This window comes from Anneissia japonica, unplaced genomic scaffold (assembly GCF_011630105.1).
Source record: "Anneissia japonica isolate Jap-2015-1 unplaced genomic scaffold, ASM1163010v1 scaffold287719_len1884721_cov185, whole genome shotgun sequence".
NCBI lineage: Eukaryota > Metazoa > Echinodermata > Crinoidea > Comatulida > Comatulidae > Anneissia > Anneissia japonica.
This window is the reverse complement of record NW_022715822.1, coordinates 858,629-875,029: the sequence shown is the minus strand read 5'-3', so window position 1 is coordinate 875,029 and position 16,401 is coordinate 858,629. Positions and strand designations below refer to the sequence as shown.

General features: G+C 33.5%; 3 protein-coding genes across 4 annotated transcripts in view; 2 read left to right on the top strand and 1 right to left on the bottom strand.

Moving 5' to 3' along the window:
- The window catches only part of LOC117109449 (zinc finger protein castor homolog 1-like), a 65,189-nt gene extending 57,771 nt beyond the window's left edge, over positions 1–7,418 (top strand). The window contains exon 12 of the mRNA XM_033251809.1: positions 2,212–7,418. Within this exon, the coding sequence (XP_033107700.1) occupies positions 2,212–3,219 (1,008 nt within the window). The 3' untranslated portion in view covers positions 3,220–7,418. The remainder of the gene's footprint in view (positions 1–2,211) is intronic.
- Positions 7,419–8,467: 1,049 nt separating this feature from the next.
- Positions 8,468–12,608, bottom strand: LOC117109451 (transmembrane protein 107-like). Of its 2 annotated transcripts, none has more exons than XM_033251811.1 (5): positions 12,185–12,608; positions 11,596–11,663; positions 10,983–11,083; positions 10,492–10,588; positions 8,468–9,488 (listed from the first exon to the last, which is right to left on the bottom strand). In XM_033251811.1, the coding sequence occupies exons 1-5, from the start codon at positions 12,266–12,268 to the stop codon at positions 9,425–9,427; spliced, it is 414 nt and encodes a 137-aa protein (XP_033107702.1). In that variant the 5' UTR covers positions 12,269–12,608; the 3' UTR covers positions 8,468–9,424. The 2 variants fall into 2 exon arrangements, with proteins under 2 accessions (XP_033107702.1, XP_033107701.1); XM_033251810.1 differs by lacking the exon at positions 10,492–10,588 and adding an exon at positions 10,146–10,242.
- A 384-nt stretch (positions 12,609–12,992) lies between these two features.
- LOC117109448 (coatomer subunit beta'-like) overlaps positions 12,993–16,401 on the top strand; it is a 15,296-nt gene continuing 11,887 nt past the window's right edge. The window contains exons 1-4 of the mRNA XM_033251808.1: positions 12,993–13,210; positions 14,239–14,259; positions 14,904–15,020; positions 15,867–15,953. Coding sequence (XP_033107699.1) covers positions 13,208–13,210; positions 14,239–14,259; positions 14,904–15,020; positions 15,867–15,953 — 228 coding nt within the window. The 5' untranslated portion in view covers positions 12,993–13,207. The remainder of the gene's footprint in view (positions 13,211–14,238; positions 14,260–14,903; positions 15,021–15,866; positions 15,954–16,401) is intronic.

Here is a 16,401-nt window from a genome sequence, read left to right as displayed (position 1 = left end):
TAAAAAAAAAAAAAAAAAAAACAAGAAAGTAAAATTAATTTAACATAATTATTAAAATATATTTTCCTGTGCATTATCACACAATGTATAATACAACTACATTAATTATTGTATATCATTTAATTTAATAAAATAATCAGAAATATATGTTTGAGAGAGTTGGATGTTAAAACCTGTGGCCAACCTTGTGACTTCATCACATAATTGCAAAAATATTGGTACTGCATCTCTAAACATTTTCATCTCATAACATCTATTCTTTAAATAATGCATCACTGTAACCAGCCAGGCCTAGGTGTACAGGGTTTGTGTTTGAATATGCGCTGTACAAACAAGGCTAGAAATAATGTTAATTTTTAAAAAATTAATCCATATGTCAAATAGATTAAAATCAGTGGGCATAGGCAGATAGCATCAATGTAACATCTCGGTAATCTTTACAGACCTCACTGATGTCTGTAAAGATGAGTTACATTTGTTTTACATCGATGAGCATTCTCATGCTTGTGTACATGTAACAATTTGTTACATTTTGTTGCATTTTGCTAGATTTTTGTACGTGTGAATCCGGTATTATTCAACACAATATTTTGGAGCAAGTTCATTAATGATGAAGAAATAAAGAAATAGAGAAAATAATATATCTTTCTTTTTTAAATCTGTAGGTACAGCAGATGGAGTCGCACGGTCGTAAACACATGCGCCTGTCTCTTATACACATCTAGATGTGTATAAGAGACAGCCCATCTTCCGCAAATTAATGATTTTTGCATGTTTTTTATAATGTATCATTAATTGTCTACCTGAAGTTAGCTGCCCATGGGAATCACCATACACAGCAAAATACAAACTTTTTACACAGAATTGATACTAATTTTATCAAAATGCAGTAAAAAAAAGGAAAGGGACATATAATGTGATTTGTATTAGGGATAGAGCTGCCAACTTTTAGTGTTTTTGGTGGCATTTACCACTTTGATTGACCACTAGGTTTGCACTAGTGGGTAGGATTAAATTCAGTGATACAATAAAAATATAAAAATCTGAACCATAATTTTCTTAACTATAGAGGGGGCTATTTAGTTCTCCAACATAGTCAGTAATACCATCCTGTAGTTTGGCCGCCAGTGTCCATTGTTTGCTCTTACTTTTTAATAAATTTAAGTTAATCGAACTCGGATGCAACTAAGTCTCGCGCAAAAGAATAAATGCCATTTATATATTGAGGGCCTCTTGAGTTTAGACACGAATGAATTGCATAATAATGATTATTGATTTTGGTGTCAGATACAGATTGGGCAATAGTGTTGCTTTATAATTTATTATTATATTTATTCGGTAAAAACATACAATTTAAACTTCACTTTCATACAAGTGACAAAAACATATAATACGCCTACCATTAATTCAAAACAAATTTAACAACCAACAAATACAACAAATAATGAGTAATTCTAGAGATACCCGGACAGGCAAAAGTGAAAACACAGTCATCAAAAGATGTGCCTGTCCAAATTAGAATTTGAAATGTTCTTAACAATAAGTATATCAGTGGGGAAAAAAATAACAAGAAAGTAAAATTAATTTAACATAATTATTAAAATATATTTTCTTGTGCATTATCACACAATGTATAATACAACTACATTAATTATTGTATATCATTTAATTTAATAAAATAATCAGAAATATATGTTTGAGAGAGTTGGATGTTAAAACCTGTGGCCAACCTTGTGACATCATCACATAATTGCAAAAATATTGGTACTGCATCTCTAAACGTTTTCTTCTCATAACATCTATTCTTTAAATAATGCATCACTGTAACCAGCCAGGCCTAGATATACAGGGTTTGTGTTTGAATATGCGCTGTACAAACAAGGCTAGAAATAATGTTAATTTTAAAGCAATTAATCCATATATCAAATAGATTAAAATTCTTGGGCATAGGCAGATAGCATCAATGTAACATCTCGGTAATCTTTACAGACCTCACTGATGTCTGTAAAGATGAGTTACATTTGTTTTACATCGATGAGCATTCTCATGCTTGTGTACATGTAACAATTTGTTACATTTTGTTGCATTTTGCTAGATTTTTGTACGTGTGAATCCGGTATTATTCAACACAATATTTTGGAGCAAGTTCATTAATGATGAAGAAATAAAGAAATAGAGAAAATAATATATCTTTCTTTTTTAAATCTGTAGGTACAGCAGATGGAGTCGCACGGTCGTAAACACATGCGCCGTGTATTTGGCAAGACCTTCAACAAACCTGGGACTGACTGCGCAGACATGAAATCCATGCTACATGTGATTCCGACAGCCAACATCAACTTGAGTAAGAACAATGGAAACTCGCCTCCCTTAACATCATCCCCTATTGTACAACCGGTACATCATAGCTACCCAGCGGTATCTGCAACCACGGTTGGTGTGACACCAAGCATGCGAGGTGAGAAATCTAAGCCGCTTCCACCATTCATGATACCTCTTTCGCCGCTTGATGCTGAAGAATCTCCGCCAAGGTCTGTCCTCCCGCCAGAATATCCAACCCCAAGTGGGAGTGCATCTCAGAGTGCGAACTCGCCTATGCTCGCTCATTGGAAAGTCTCACCAGGCAAGCGACCATTCACACTGATCATCGAGGACCCAAGTAAGCCACCTGGTTATAGACGTTACAAGCGTGGTCCAATTGATGACGCTATGCAGGAGCGGTTCACGCGGTATGAACGCAATGTCAACTGCGGGGATAAATGCTGTCAGTTTGCATTGAACACAACGCATTATCATTGTCTACATGCAAAGTGTAACTATAAATTCGCCGGGAAGACAATGATGTACAAACACGCGCAGCATCATGATCGTGTGGACAGTATCATACAAGAGGACTTTGAGCGTTTTAAAGCCACCGTCCACTGTGAGCGTCCAGATTGTGAATTTGCTCTGAAGCACACTCACTTCCATTGCTTGCGCTGTCCATTTATCTGCACCGACAGTGCAAAGGTCACTGCTCATAGAAAACAGCACACTAAATCAGAGGTCATCTCCTCGGCTGGTTTCAAACAATTCAGCTCTTCCGAATCGTGTGAATTTGAAGCGTGTAAATACTCCAATAAATACTCGCATTACCACTGTATGCGACAGAATTGCTTCCAAGCCGTGCTAGGCATGACAATGGTAGAGGCTCATAGTAGAAAATATCACCAACATTAGATTCCAATTCTAGTAAAAAAAGAAAGAAAGAATGCACATGACTTGGTTCTTCCATGTGACGCCCGGTTTTACCTGTTTTCCATGCTACACTTCCGAAGTATCACATTTAAATCCTCTATCAAAATCAAAAGTGATTGGATCAGATTAAAATCACTAAAAACAATCAGGTGCGCATGTCTCGTTGCATTACATTTTCTGTGGAATCGCATAGGTAATGATCATCGGTGCAGTGTGTGGCCGGTTTTACCAGCAAGGCTTAGTGAAAATCCGTAGTGGTTTCAACTCTAGGTGACTTCAGATTGCCAGTTATATGTTGTTTGCGATTATCTGATTGTCAATCCAATCTGCTTGTCGGTGATTCTTGTTTGTGAATGTTTTTACTTGCAACAGGTTAAGCATCCATTGTTCCAGTTTACTCGCAATAATCATATGAGTGTCATTACTCAACAATTTATCAAGTTTGTACCAAAGGATTACCAAGATATACCTCCGGTTTAGTAATGGTAATATCATAAATATTCATATTTAAAACATGAATATTTATGAGTCATTAAATAATAATTCATAAATAACCTGGTACGTGAATTTCGCTGATCTGTAGATTGTGAATATTGAGAATCTTCTATTTACTTATTCAAGTTTATCTATTGTATTCAAAATACTTTACTTTATAGTTTTATGCCACTACTCAAGAGGTATAAGTAAATCATGAATATTCAAATTATGAATACCGTGAGTTTTAATCATGGTTACTGTTTGCTGTGTGCTGCATTTTGACTGGTTTCTAAGGCAAAGTTTGATTGATTTATCAGTGGTTTTGCTTGAAAAGTCTGTGTCCATTTTTTTTTGGACAAGTTGTGTTAGGTAAAATAATTAAATTGCAAAAATTAAATATATTATATAATGATTTCACTCCGATATAAATGATCCAAAGACTCCCAAACCAAACATTAATATCTAAGGTAATTTACTTACATCTAGGTCTTCCATTTTGTTTTACCCATAATCCTCATTAATGACATGTGATCTGTCTCATCCAATTAGGATGCTGGCATCACATTTTAGTTTATGTGTAACCAAAGATTGCTGTGTGTAGCTGATATATTTTAGATATTTGTTAGTGTATTTTCTTATTTTTTGTTAATATTGATTTGCTGTATTGTATATAAAAAGATGATTTTGATTGTTGTTTTAATGTTTTATGGGTTCGTTGCAATTTGTTCTGATTTGGCAAATGCTGTGATCAAGTTTATTTTGAATTAGTTAACTCTTAATTTAAATAATAATGATTTTGTTTGTTTAGATTTACAGTAGTTCTATTTGCCGGACTTGCTTGTGCTTTATAATTTTTTATTTGGTTTTTTTTATAACTATAATTTTTTTTAATTTATTTTTTTTTTTATTGCATTATGAATCAATTTTATTGTAGATTTAAATATAATAGAATAAATATGAACTTAGAGATTCAAGTTGATGTTCCATATCAATCCAATCCAAATCTGCAACTATTTTTTATTCTCAAGAATTCAATTATACTAAATTTATCAAATCCAAATATCACCATGTAGTTAAAAAATGGTAAATATATATTTTTTTTTTTTTTTTTTTTTTTTGTGCCAAAAAAAAAGAGTGGTTGTTTCCTTATCGTGCTGTGAAAATTTAACAATTTGATTTTATTATTTAAGAATTATTTAGTCTGGTTACAAAAGATAGACTGATTCAGTAATGATGTTAGAAATGCAAAAAAATAACCGGTGGCCCAGCTGTTTAAACATTGGAACAGGTGTTCAATGAGTTAACATGTGTTGTAATTTGCATATGTGGTGACTTGTGTGCCACATGTGCAGGTGTTTATAATCATGTGATTGGCACTAGTAATTAAAGTGTGACACACGTTTTTAAAGATGGATAATGCGCCGGAAGTATATCCAAATAATTTGACCGTTGTTCTGCATGTGAGCTCAACGTCCAATCATATTTTTTTTAGTCAGCCATGCATAATTCACCTCAATTACATATATTATGTATGTTCCACTCAGAACTTTAATTGTGAATAATTTTAATGCTGTATAACGATATGCTGTGTTTTTTGACAGGATACGATTCCAGTGCTCTCCATGTCAAAATATAAATATACAAAAATTGCGGTAATTTTCATGCCAAATATATACGAGTATCCAGGTTTTTTCATAAATCTAAATTGTTTTGAATACAAATTCCATTTGACTAATTAACTTTTATACTAATTAAATAGTTAAGCTGTGTCCTGGTGTAAGTTGTTTGCTGTGCTATAATATTAATACCAAAAAATGGTAAGAATTCTTTATTGTTATAATTAAAAGCTTTAATATCTCTGAATAGTAAGAATGACAATTCTGTAGTTATAATGACAAAGGTATTCCCTGTTAATTGAATTGTAGATACAGTAGATCAAGATCATAACTTTCAGTTATTGTAACTTTTCAATATGTATTTTTTTATGCCTTTGAATTGAAATTACATTTTCCGTATAAAGATAGACCTATGAATTGTATTTTTTTGTTTTCCTGCTAATACTACTCTGTCCTATTTTTCGCATCAAATAATGTAAATACCAAGTAAATTTCTCTGGATTTCTTTTCCTCTATTTTTGCAAAACTATGCAAGATAATTTATTAGTATTTTTTGTTGTTTTGACTTCTTTCAAAGTTGTCTTTTACTCTGAGTAGATGTAAAATTATGTGCAAATAATTAACACATCCTAATTTGTATATTGTTTTCTGATTGATTTGATTTTTAATGAAACTATAGCACATTTATATAATTAATTCACATTCCATTTTGATTGGTTGAAGCACTGTGCATTATTGAGTATTCATGAGCAGTAGGCTGTTGAATATTCATGTAGGCTTATATATATAGGTACTATATAGACATTCATTAAAATGAATGTTGTTTATAATATTATAAGATGATTGAGTGGATGAAATTTTCATTTATCTTTTTTTTAAATTATTTTGGGAATTTATGCTGTGAATAGAATTATTATGTTTATTAAGTGTATTTTTACATTAATCATTATTGTTATTATTATTGTTATTATTTATTAATATTATTATTATCATTGGTAAATTAAGTAAACTCTATTATATAACGTCTGTGAATTTGTTAACTATCATTAACACAGTACTTACGATAAATCAGAGAATAAGGACAGATATTATAGAAGTTATAGTAAAGATTCCAGTTTACTGGGTCGTGAACGTGTAAAAGTAGCAATAAGTACTGAAGTTTCTTGGCCTATTCATCTAGAAATGACAGTGTCAAGACTTAATGAGAATATTGCAGTGAAGAATAAATAAAATTTAAAAAACAAAATTACAATCTACAAAAATTTTGAAATTTCCTGTTTGCATAATTTGTTTTATTTAATTCAGTGTGATAAAGAAATAATATGAATTTAATAGTGTTTAGTACCATTTGTGTTACAAACTTTCATTTGCTTACTTAAAGTTATTGATCATTATACATTAATGCTATTTTGAAAATTACGTTAGATGATTGTGAAAGAAAAGTATCAAAAAAATATTTTTAGAGCCAGTCTTAAAAATGATATACTGTAGTTTTTTAGGTTTTATTCTATTTTCATGAGAGGTTTTCTTTTTTGACTCAAACAGTTGTTATTTTCCCCAATTACTGGACGCATTGTTTTTGTTATTGATCTAAAGAGTGTTTTTGAGTGGAGCATTTAATCAAAGCAGAAATAGTTTGAAATGTGTGAACTATAGAGGGCAGTGTCTATAATGTCTCATCACTTTTGATGTGATTTTTTTTTCCATATCAGATCAGGTGTATTCTCAAGTAGATAGTTCCTTATTGTGTGTGTGATAAGTGAATGCTTCAATATAGATCTAAATCAGGATTTTTTTTTTGTATCTACTTTAAATCTTCTGTTACCTGAGGTAGCGGGAAGATAAACGCTTTTGCTGTGCAACTCATAGACAATATCAATATCGTGTGCAAATTATTTTTAATCATATTTCCCCATATTTTTTTGTGTGTTTAATATTTGTAATGATTTTGTTTGGAGTGAAATTTGTTTTTCAATTGTATGAATTTCTTTTCTTTTTTTTTTTCTTTGATAATTGGAAATCAGTTGTTTGGGGGTTTGTGTATTTTTGAGTGTCAAAAAGCACTAATAAAATCTTTGAATGATAAAATGTTTGTATTTGTCATTTTTCGTTTGTCAGAATCAAAATCAGAACAATTTTACTGATCGCTGTTCAGAAGATATCACATTGCTCAGTTGAACTTGCCTAAGTCAAATCCAAAATGGCATTGAAAAATTGTTTGACTTACCTGCTACCAACAGATGGTTAATTAATGGAAAACACAACAATTTGGCATGCAAAATAAGATTTACTTTGACTTATGTAAAGTTGAGTTAGGCAGGCAAGTTTAATTGTATCAAATTTAAATGAATTTTGTCAAAAATTTGAAGGATCTAGCCTTTTTTGATCTACGATTTTTCGTCTTTCTAAAAGTGAATTTTTTCGGAAACCCATCTTAATAACAAATTATTTCCACAATTCCAAAAACATAAAACTGGAAAGATCACTTAAGTTTGTACAGTACTATAAAAAACCTCCTAATCAATATAAAAGTTGTTGTGTCCCTCCATAAGTATCAATTTATCTGTTGTCAAAGGAAAAAAAATATCATTTGTGTCTGGACAATACAACATTATTATTCTAGAATTCTATTTATAATTGTTTACACCAACATTTAGATTTTGGGCTGCCTAGGTATGTATTCTGCTATTTATGTCATTATAGACGATCTGTTATGCGCATGTCGTGGCGGTGCGTACTCCATAGAATCGCATCGGCCGACGGCTGTCTTGCGCAGTGAGTGCCCGTCTTAAGAGATCAGATTGAGCTTGATTGGCTGATTGGTTTACGTTGATTGACAGTATCGAATGTGAGTGTGGTTTTGTGCTGATGACATCAAAATAGCATTGTAGACTACAACATACATTTGTCAAGAAATAAAAACACTTAACAACATTCTTCATTAATTTTCTATTAAATTTAATACAAGAACTGCTAGAAAATCAAGGTGTACATTTATTCATACAGTACTCTATACTGTAAAACAGTATCGGGGAAAAATACCCCTCTCTCTAAAATGGAATGTTCTGATGGTCATCATGCCCATTACCAGAGGTGTTTCTCTGGTTCAGCCAAACCCATCCTGACCCAACTGAAGCTCTTTCAATGACCCACCAGGGAGTGGAAAAGGGGTGGATATCCACACATTTGACCCCCTGGCTTTTTGGTAAACCCTTCCCTTAAGAAGTCCTGCAGTGGCGTATCCAGGACGATGAAATAGAGGGAGCCCAGGGACAGACTTTGACAAATGGAGGGTCTATACGACCATGGTTGGGGGTCGAGGTGCTAAAATTTATGATTATGTCACCTCTAGATGGCCGGAAATGGCACTCTCAGACATAAAATTTGAATATAATTTTATTTTTTTTCTTCTCCAACCCCCTTGAATCCGCCACTTTCCTGGTTACAGGCTTGATTATAAATTATTTTGTTTATAAAATTATATACTCAAGATGAAATTGCCACAAATAGTCTCAAGTAATTTACTTTTGGTACAGAAATAAGTACAAAGTCCATTCCTCTTCAACTTTAAGCTTTTCTATATCATCATACAGACTATATAAACAATAATTTAACACACACAACATAATAATACTAGGCATAGCTAGGCCTAAGACTTAAGGCGGCCTTCGGAATTGTCTGAAAATAGTAAACTGTGATGTGATGCGGAGTGTAAAAAATACCCCCATCAACTAATAAACTAATATTTAAGGTAAAGATGAAGAACTGTTACTTATAGCTTCCTACAAATTTAGATGATTCCAAAAGGCTGTACCTATTTGAAGGCCTATGTTGTGTATTAAAATTATTGTTTATATCAAGTGACACACGCAGTTAGAATTACACTTATTGGTCAATTTTTGTTCCTCTCTAAAAATCTGTTGCTTTCAAAGTAGTAGTTTCATTGTATTCACTTCATAAGGCAGCAAAAAAGCAGTCTAGTGCATACTGAAATTATAAGCAGTCTGGGCTCTCTCGCTTTGTGATTGCCTGTAGTGTCTAGACGTACCATCTTACTGTGCACAAAATATTTTCTGTTTTCGATTCTTCCGTTTTCACGTTCTTTTCAAGCAAGCAACTGATATTATGATAACCATCTCAATAAAGGCAGGAACAACACTGAATATGATAAAAAAAAAAAAAAAAACAGGATATTGAAACTACATAAAATTTAATGTAAACAAGATAAAAATCTGTGTTTTGTGACTATTGTTTATCATATTATGTGCTTATTGTGTTGTTACTAGTTAGCATCAACTCAATTATCTACATTATCAAAAACCTTGCTATTGTCACCTTAGGGGAGACTTTTTTTGAATACCTTGTTTAGCAAACTTATTTATTTTAAAGTTAGAGAAGGGCGGGGAAAAAAAATATGTTTTCTTATTTAGCAAAATGCTTTTGGGCAAAAGCATCTAGCTGGAGGAGGAAAAAAAAAATTAATTTTATTGATGAATGTAAACAGTGTAGCAATGAGATTGACAACTGGCACCATTATTTGCTAAACAAGGTAGAAAAAAGTCATGCCTTACTATCCTCACCATAATTCAATTGTTTTAATATTAATAAAATTATTGGTACATGGAGAATTTTCTTTCATTGTCTGCCATCTCTAACATTTATTAAATAAAACTGAATTCTGAATTAAGAATCGCCATCCCCAGCATCAACCACCCCCCCCCCAACAACTAGCATCCCAACAATCATCCCCGCCCTTCTCACCATCACTGCCTTCTTCCTTACTACCTGTACCATGATCGAGCCTTAAAAACTTACCTACAAAAAGAGAATATCCACCAAAATCTATAAATAGGCCACTTTTCAAATAAAAAATAAGACAACGAGACTGTTGCACTTGCATGGGCAATGACAGCTGGTTCCAATAGTCAAGGAAGATTGAGAAAAACTTAAAAAAATAATTGGAAATGTAAAACTCTTGATGAAACAAGGAGGGGTTATGAGAATGGGAGGAAAAGAGGGCCTGCCCCAGTATCTTAAAATGCCCCAGAATTTATTTTTGAAGAATAAATTGTTAAAATATATTACTACTAATGTTATTAAATTAATTTGGTGAGAACAAGAATAGAATTAGTACACGATTAGTTAGTACGGTATATCTTACCTGCAAAATATTATAATGCACCAAAGCCTGTATATCGGCCACTCTTCAAAGAGGAAATGACTGAACGCAGCCGAGCCACTTGCATGCGCACCGATGGCTTCACGGCAGAGGTTAAGGTGCATATAGTGACACTCAAGCCTTGTGGTGGGTTAGTATTGATTATGTACTGCATATACATTTTCACACCATGCATCTGTATTAGTTATCATATAGTATTACACAAACTGCATAGGTAATTCATTATCAGTAGGTAGGTTTTTTTTAATAGAATACCACACTAAAGTATGAATAGAATGAATATATATTATGACATCACAAACTATTACAGTACAGTACATCACAAAACATAAATTACACATTATTATGACTATAAAATAGTATGCATAAGAGAAAAGGGAATAAATAAGAATCCTAATGCATAACTGCATGTATTACTGTACAAGAATAACTTTACATCCCCTATGCTTAAAAATGGAATTTCCCAAGGATACAGATTAAGTTGGCGAAATTGCTAAACATGGACACGCCAGACATGAATCCTACCAGCTCCAGACCGATGAAGAACAGCGTGAAAACAAGACCTACAATCAGACTGAATAAAAAAAATTAAGGTTATACATTAGGATGATGTAAAAAGATTGGAATAATAATAAAGGAAAAAATAGAGGCAGCAGCAAAAAAAAGAGTGGGTGGGGAAACCAATTTATTTTTCTACTTGGCCTAACGTAACCGAAGTTTAGTTATCTTTCATGAGACAATAAATGTGAACGCCAGTATTAACAAACAGACCCCAAATTAGCGTACACCACGTCATGCATCAATGATTTTTAACTCAGCTAGGATTTGACCAATCAAAATAGCTTGGATGTAAACAGGAAATAAAATGCACGATTACAAATACAAATACTTCGTGTGGTTAATTATGCTAGCATTCGTTAATCGCCCAGTCTGGACATCTCACTAGTACGCCATGGATTAACACACGGCCAGCGTTAGAAACGCCTGGCATATCTCACAACAGGTCTGAACGTAGCCTTCTGTTATTGTAACAATGCAATGTTTTTATGTTTTGTTTTATTTTGTTCATATCCAGGATTTTCCTACCTGACGTCCTTATCGTCATATTCATCCTGAGTATAATCTGCGGGGATACTTGCAATCACATTGGCATCCTGGAAACATTTAAAATTGCAATTATTTGACAGAAGTTTAATCATTCATTCAGTCGTGTTTTTATTGCTCAAATCACAAAAACAGTTTAAAACAAGGAAGTGGATATATTTACGTTGCCGTGAACAAATTAGTAAACGTTATATTTACATGCGCATGCGCAAAAACTTTTTCATCTGATGACGTAAGGAGCAGCGCACACTACATTCCTTCTTCTCTTCCTTTTCAGTGAAGCGATCCACCAGAAGTACTTAGATAATTAGTATCCCCGTTTAGCGACGTGTTCACGGCGACGTAAATATATCCACTTCCTTAAAACAAAGCTTTACATAAAGGTTCCAAGATTGAACAGGATACACTGAAGAAAGACTAGTAATAATGTATAACTTAAAACACAATTAATTAAGTAACTAAACAATTAAATAACAGAATTAAATAAATATAATAGTAATAATATCAAATATGTTACTTCTTTTGTGTTGCCTTCTTCATTCAACAGATTTTTTAAATTCTTTGTTCTTACCCTTGCCCATAAAATTGTTATGGCGACAACCAGATGTGAGATGAGACAAAGGAACCTAGCAGGTACAATGTTTGTAACTGTCATAATTGTGAATCAATCACCCAGAATCCGAAAGAATCCTAGGCCCTGTGTAAACAAATCGGGTCCGTTGAGGACACAACCTCGAAGGGAAACCCCGCGGATGGTTTAGCAGTACTGGACGGATGAACTAGCCCAGGCCTCAATCGTCATATTCATAAAGATTTTTTTAGTTCACAGAATCACATAATTGATGCACAATGTCATTATCCGAAATGCAATTTATAATGTTTTTCTTCAACCGCAAAAATATATATTGAAAAATTCGAATCTGATGATAAAAAAATGAAATTACAACTTGCATAACAACAACTAACAACAACAAATCAGTCGGTCCTTTTTGTTGTTGATAATTTTCCAAATTGGAATGTTCCACATAAGCAATAGGTAAGATAACAGTTTCACATAAAAAATACTTGAGTTTATATTTCTATATTATTACATCTAAGAGTTTTAAGCAAGTCATATACAAAATAAAATGTATGACGGTAATATAATATTTCGCCGAAATCTGACTGACATTCATTATCATATCTCATCGTTATAATGTAATAGACCATTCCATTGTGTATGTACCCAAGTGGCTTATGCCAACTTAGGCTAAGCCTTTGCCCTGACCTAGGTAGGCCTAGCACAATCCTAGGCCTAGGGCCTGCGCTAGTCTTGATATGGAATGAAAGAATAGTTTTGTAGCATACATAACTATGTTATAGAGTAGTAATAAAGAATTATAAAAATGAGTAGATAATACTAATAGATAGATTAGTAATCTCTCAGCAGTCACTTGGCCGGTCACGTGATCAATGAATTTGTATGGAAAAGCCTGCCACGTCCCTTTAGCCATCATCATCAATGTATGGTCGTGTACACGCGTAATTTACATTTTTCGACGTTGCAGGGAAGATAAATAACATTGTTTTTTAGTGGCTTACTACTTGTTACAAGATGGTGAGTAATTGACAGGGTTGCTAATGTATTATTGCTTATTTAAGAGATAATTTGTGGTATCATCCCTCAATTTCTACGTTTTAATAGTATGAATTAGCTAGGCTTAGTCCAGGCAGGTATGTCAGCGGAAGTTATGGTGGAGAAGAGGTTGCCGCCCTGGATGGATTTTCCTTGCGGAACTGTTCGGTCCTGTAGGGGCCTAGACCTGGAAGAGTGTTTGTTCGTACAGACGGTCCCACAAAAAGGCCTATTGTATATTAAAAATAATGTTTTGTATGCTGTACTGACTTAATAACTAATGATAGGCACCAGTGAATAGGGCTAGCTAGGCCTAGATGTTTAAGACAATTTTATCAATATGAACTGCAAGAAGATTATAAATAAGTTAATGTTATCAAAGTTTATCGCAATATAAATAGAATAAGATACTCTTTATTGGTCTGTTCACTTATAAAAATACATAAACAGAAATGTTAGTTATTCTCTATATATTAAAACAATTTTCTACTTTTTCATCCACAATCTTAGAATCTAATTGCAACTCCCCACATACTGTAAAGTTAGGGAGAGTAATGGAAAATAGGTGGGCGGATTCATAAATACTGGATAAATAAATAAGTCTGCACGGAAATCAGCCCTTATTTTCCAAAATGTGTGGACAGATTTCTAGGCCAAATTTTTTGCGCGAAGGATATATTCTCCGTGCAGGCCTTACTATACAGTCTGGAAACTACCTGAATAAGTCAACCATCAGTCAATCTCTATGGCCATCCTCATGTTTCATCTATAAAAAGCCTAGTAGTTTCTTTGTGTACGAAAACAGCCGAATAATTAACACAGACAGTCCAATTCGATTATCAATTATTGTAGTGGGCTCTTAAGTTCAATATTTTGCTGATTTATAAAGTCTGCCAAACAGAAGCATAGTATTTAGATTTTATATTGAGTAGCCATCAAACTTCCTTCAATTTTGTTGTAACATCTATATTTTGTTTGTTAGTAACTATTCCTAAATTTATTTCTTTCAGCCATTGAGACTAGACATTAAGGTAAGTAACTGTAACATTTGTTTTCCACAATACATTTGTTTAGTACAGTAATAATATAAAATTGATACTGATAGTTTTTTTGTTAGTGGGTTCAGGGTTGTAGAAAACAAACAATTCTGGTTGCGGCTTGGTTGCTAAAACTATGAGACAAGTGAAAATCAGGATTAGGTACAGTAGATATTATAAAAATGATGATGATAAATATAAATACATTTACAATATTTTTAGATAATTGCACATAAGTTATATTTTGCTATATTTTTTGGACATGTTAACACATACAGTAAGCATCTATTGACTTACAGTATAATACACATAATAGTACACGAAGCTTCAATACATTATGTTGCAACAGTCAATGGCCTGGCCAAATATTTAAGAATAAGACAATTTCCTCAGTAGCCAATGAAACAATGGATATCTAAGAATGCAATTAAATTTATATGAAAATCGTTTTGTTTTATAATGAACTTGAAAATATTGTTCCTTGATTTAGCTTATTTACAGGTGTAACATTGCTTTTTAATTGGAAGTAAATAGAATTATCTAAATTGGTGTTTTTTTTTTTGTTACACCTTTGATAGATATGGGCTGTGTTATTAAATTATTAATATATTGTTCGTTAATTTCTCGTTTGTTTGCAGCGGAGATTGTCTGCACGATCAGACCGTGTCAAGTCTGTTGACCTGCACCCAACTGAACCATGGATGCTGGCCAGTTTATACAATGGTAACGTCCATATATGGAATCATGAGAGTCAGGTAACCAAATCTGGAAATTTTTTTTGTTTTTATTCATCTAGTACCCTTGTTGACTCATGCAGTGACACTGATATTAACTTTTAGTTCAGTCGAATGTTCTTGCCTATCTTGATTCTAGAGCGAATCATGGTCAAATCACCTCGTCCTGTGTATACACCTTTGAATCATGATAATTATATTCAGCATATGCAAGGGTGTCAGCCTTAACATTTATATGCTAAAAACACCATCATTCACAGCCTCTAGATTTAAAAATTTTCTGGGTGAGGATACCCCCCCCCCCCAGCAGCACATGCCATAGAACATGTGCCTACGGTACACATTGGGTCGCGGAGGCACTCGTATAAAAAGGTCACCTTTGGCTAAAAAAAGACCCACCCCCCTTGGAAGTCTGGCTACGGGCCTGACTTTTGATCTTGTTTGAAATTGGTGCCATATAAATTCTGAGATATTATTATATTATCAAAAGAATAATTTGGTCTTGTGGGAAAACAGGAGATATTAAGCCACGGCATCTACTGCGCTCGACAGTTGTCAGACGACATGTTCTTATGGAGAACGCAACTCCATGATGCGCGCACAAGAGATTAATTTTTGATGGCGATCCGTTGAGCCTGCTACTGACATTCAGCAATCTGCATCACACTGTCTGGCGCTCACAGGGAGTGGACTTAGATTAGTGGTAGGCTGGGACGAGTGCCCGGCTCTACAAAAATATCAATGAAATCATGTATTGTAACAATACAGTAGGTATTTAAAAAAATTTAAACTAACAACTTTCATTACTCAGTTGTTTGTCAACAGAGGATTTCAAATCATGATTTAACGCTTTCTTTATAATTTCAGACACTGATCAAATCTTTTGAAGTCTGTGACCTGCCCGTCAGGTCAGCCGTGTTTGTTGCACGCAAGAACTGGGTGATAACAGGCTCGGTAAGTACAAATTTACACATATTTATCATACTCTACACAACCTAGGAGTACATGTATACCATGACAGAAGCAGTGCTGCATATTTGTGTCATGGTGAGGGAGATCCTCTTCCTACCGGACCACATGTTTCTGTCTCAAGACACGTGCCAATGTTCTGCTAGCTGTGACAACACAGAATACTATATTTAGTTGTGTAAGATATAAAAGGTTATTCCGAGGGCAAACATCGATTTGTATATAAAATTTTATGGTTTGGAAACAGTAGTGTCAATGATAATGCAAAATAACTTTAAGGTAATGCAGCTTCATATTGCTGAATTTCATATGTATGGGTGTGGTCCATGACTTCTGTAGCAGCCGTAGAGAGGTGCTTAGTTCACATGATTCCACAACAACACAACGATGGGCTGAAATGAATCATAGCATTGGGGTAACCCCCCCCCCCCCC

Excerpts from the sequence above, each read along its gene's own strand:
- LOC117109451 (XM_033251811.1), bottom strand. The coding sequence starts at position 12,268 with ATGACAGTTACAAACATTGTACCTGCTAGGTTCCTTTGTCTCATCTCA. Across the intron at positions 11,084-11,595 it reads TATGACGATAAGGACGTCAG|TCTGATTGTAGGTCTTGTTT; the intron begins GTAGGAAAATCC and ends TTTTTTATTCAG. Across the intron at positions 9,489-10,491 it reads TGCATTATAATATTTTGCAG|TGTTGTTCCTGCCTTTATTG; the intron begins GTAAGATATACC and ends TATCATATTCAG.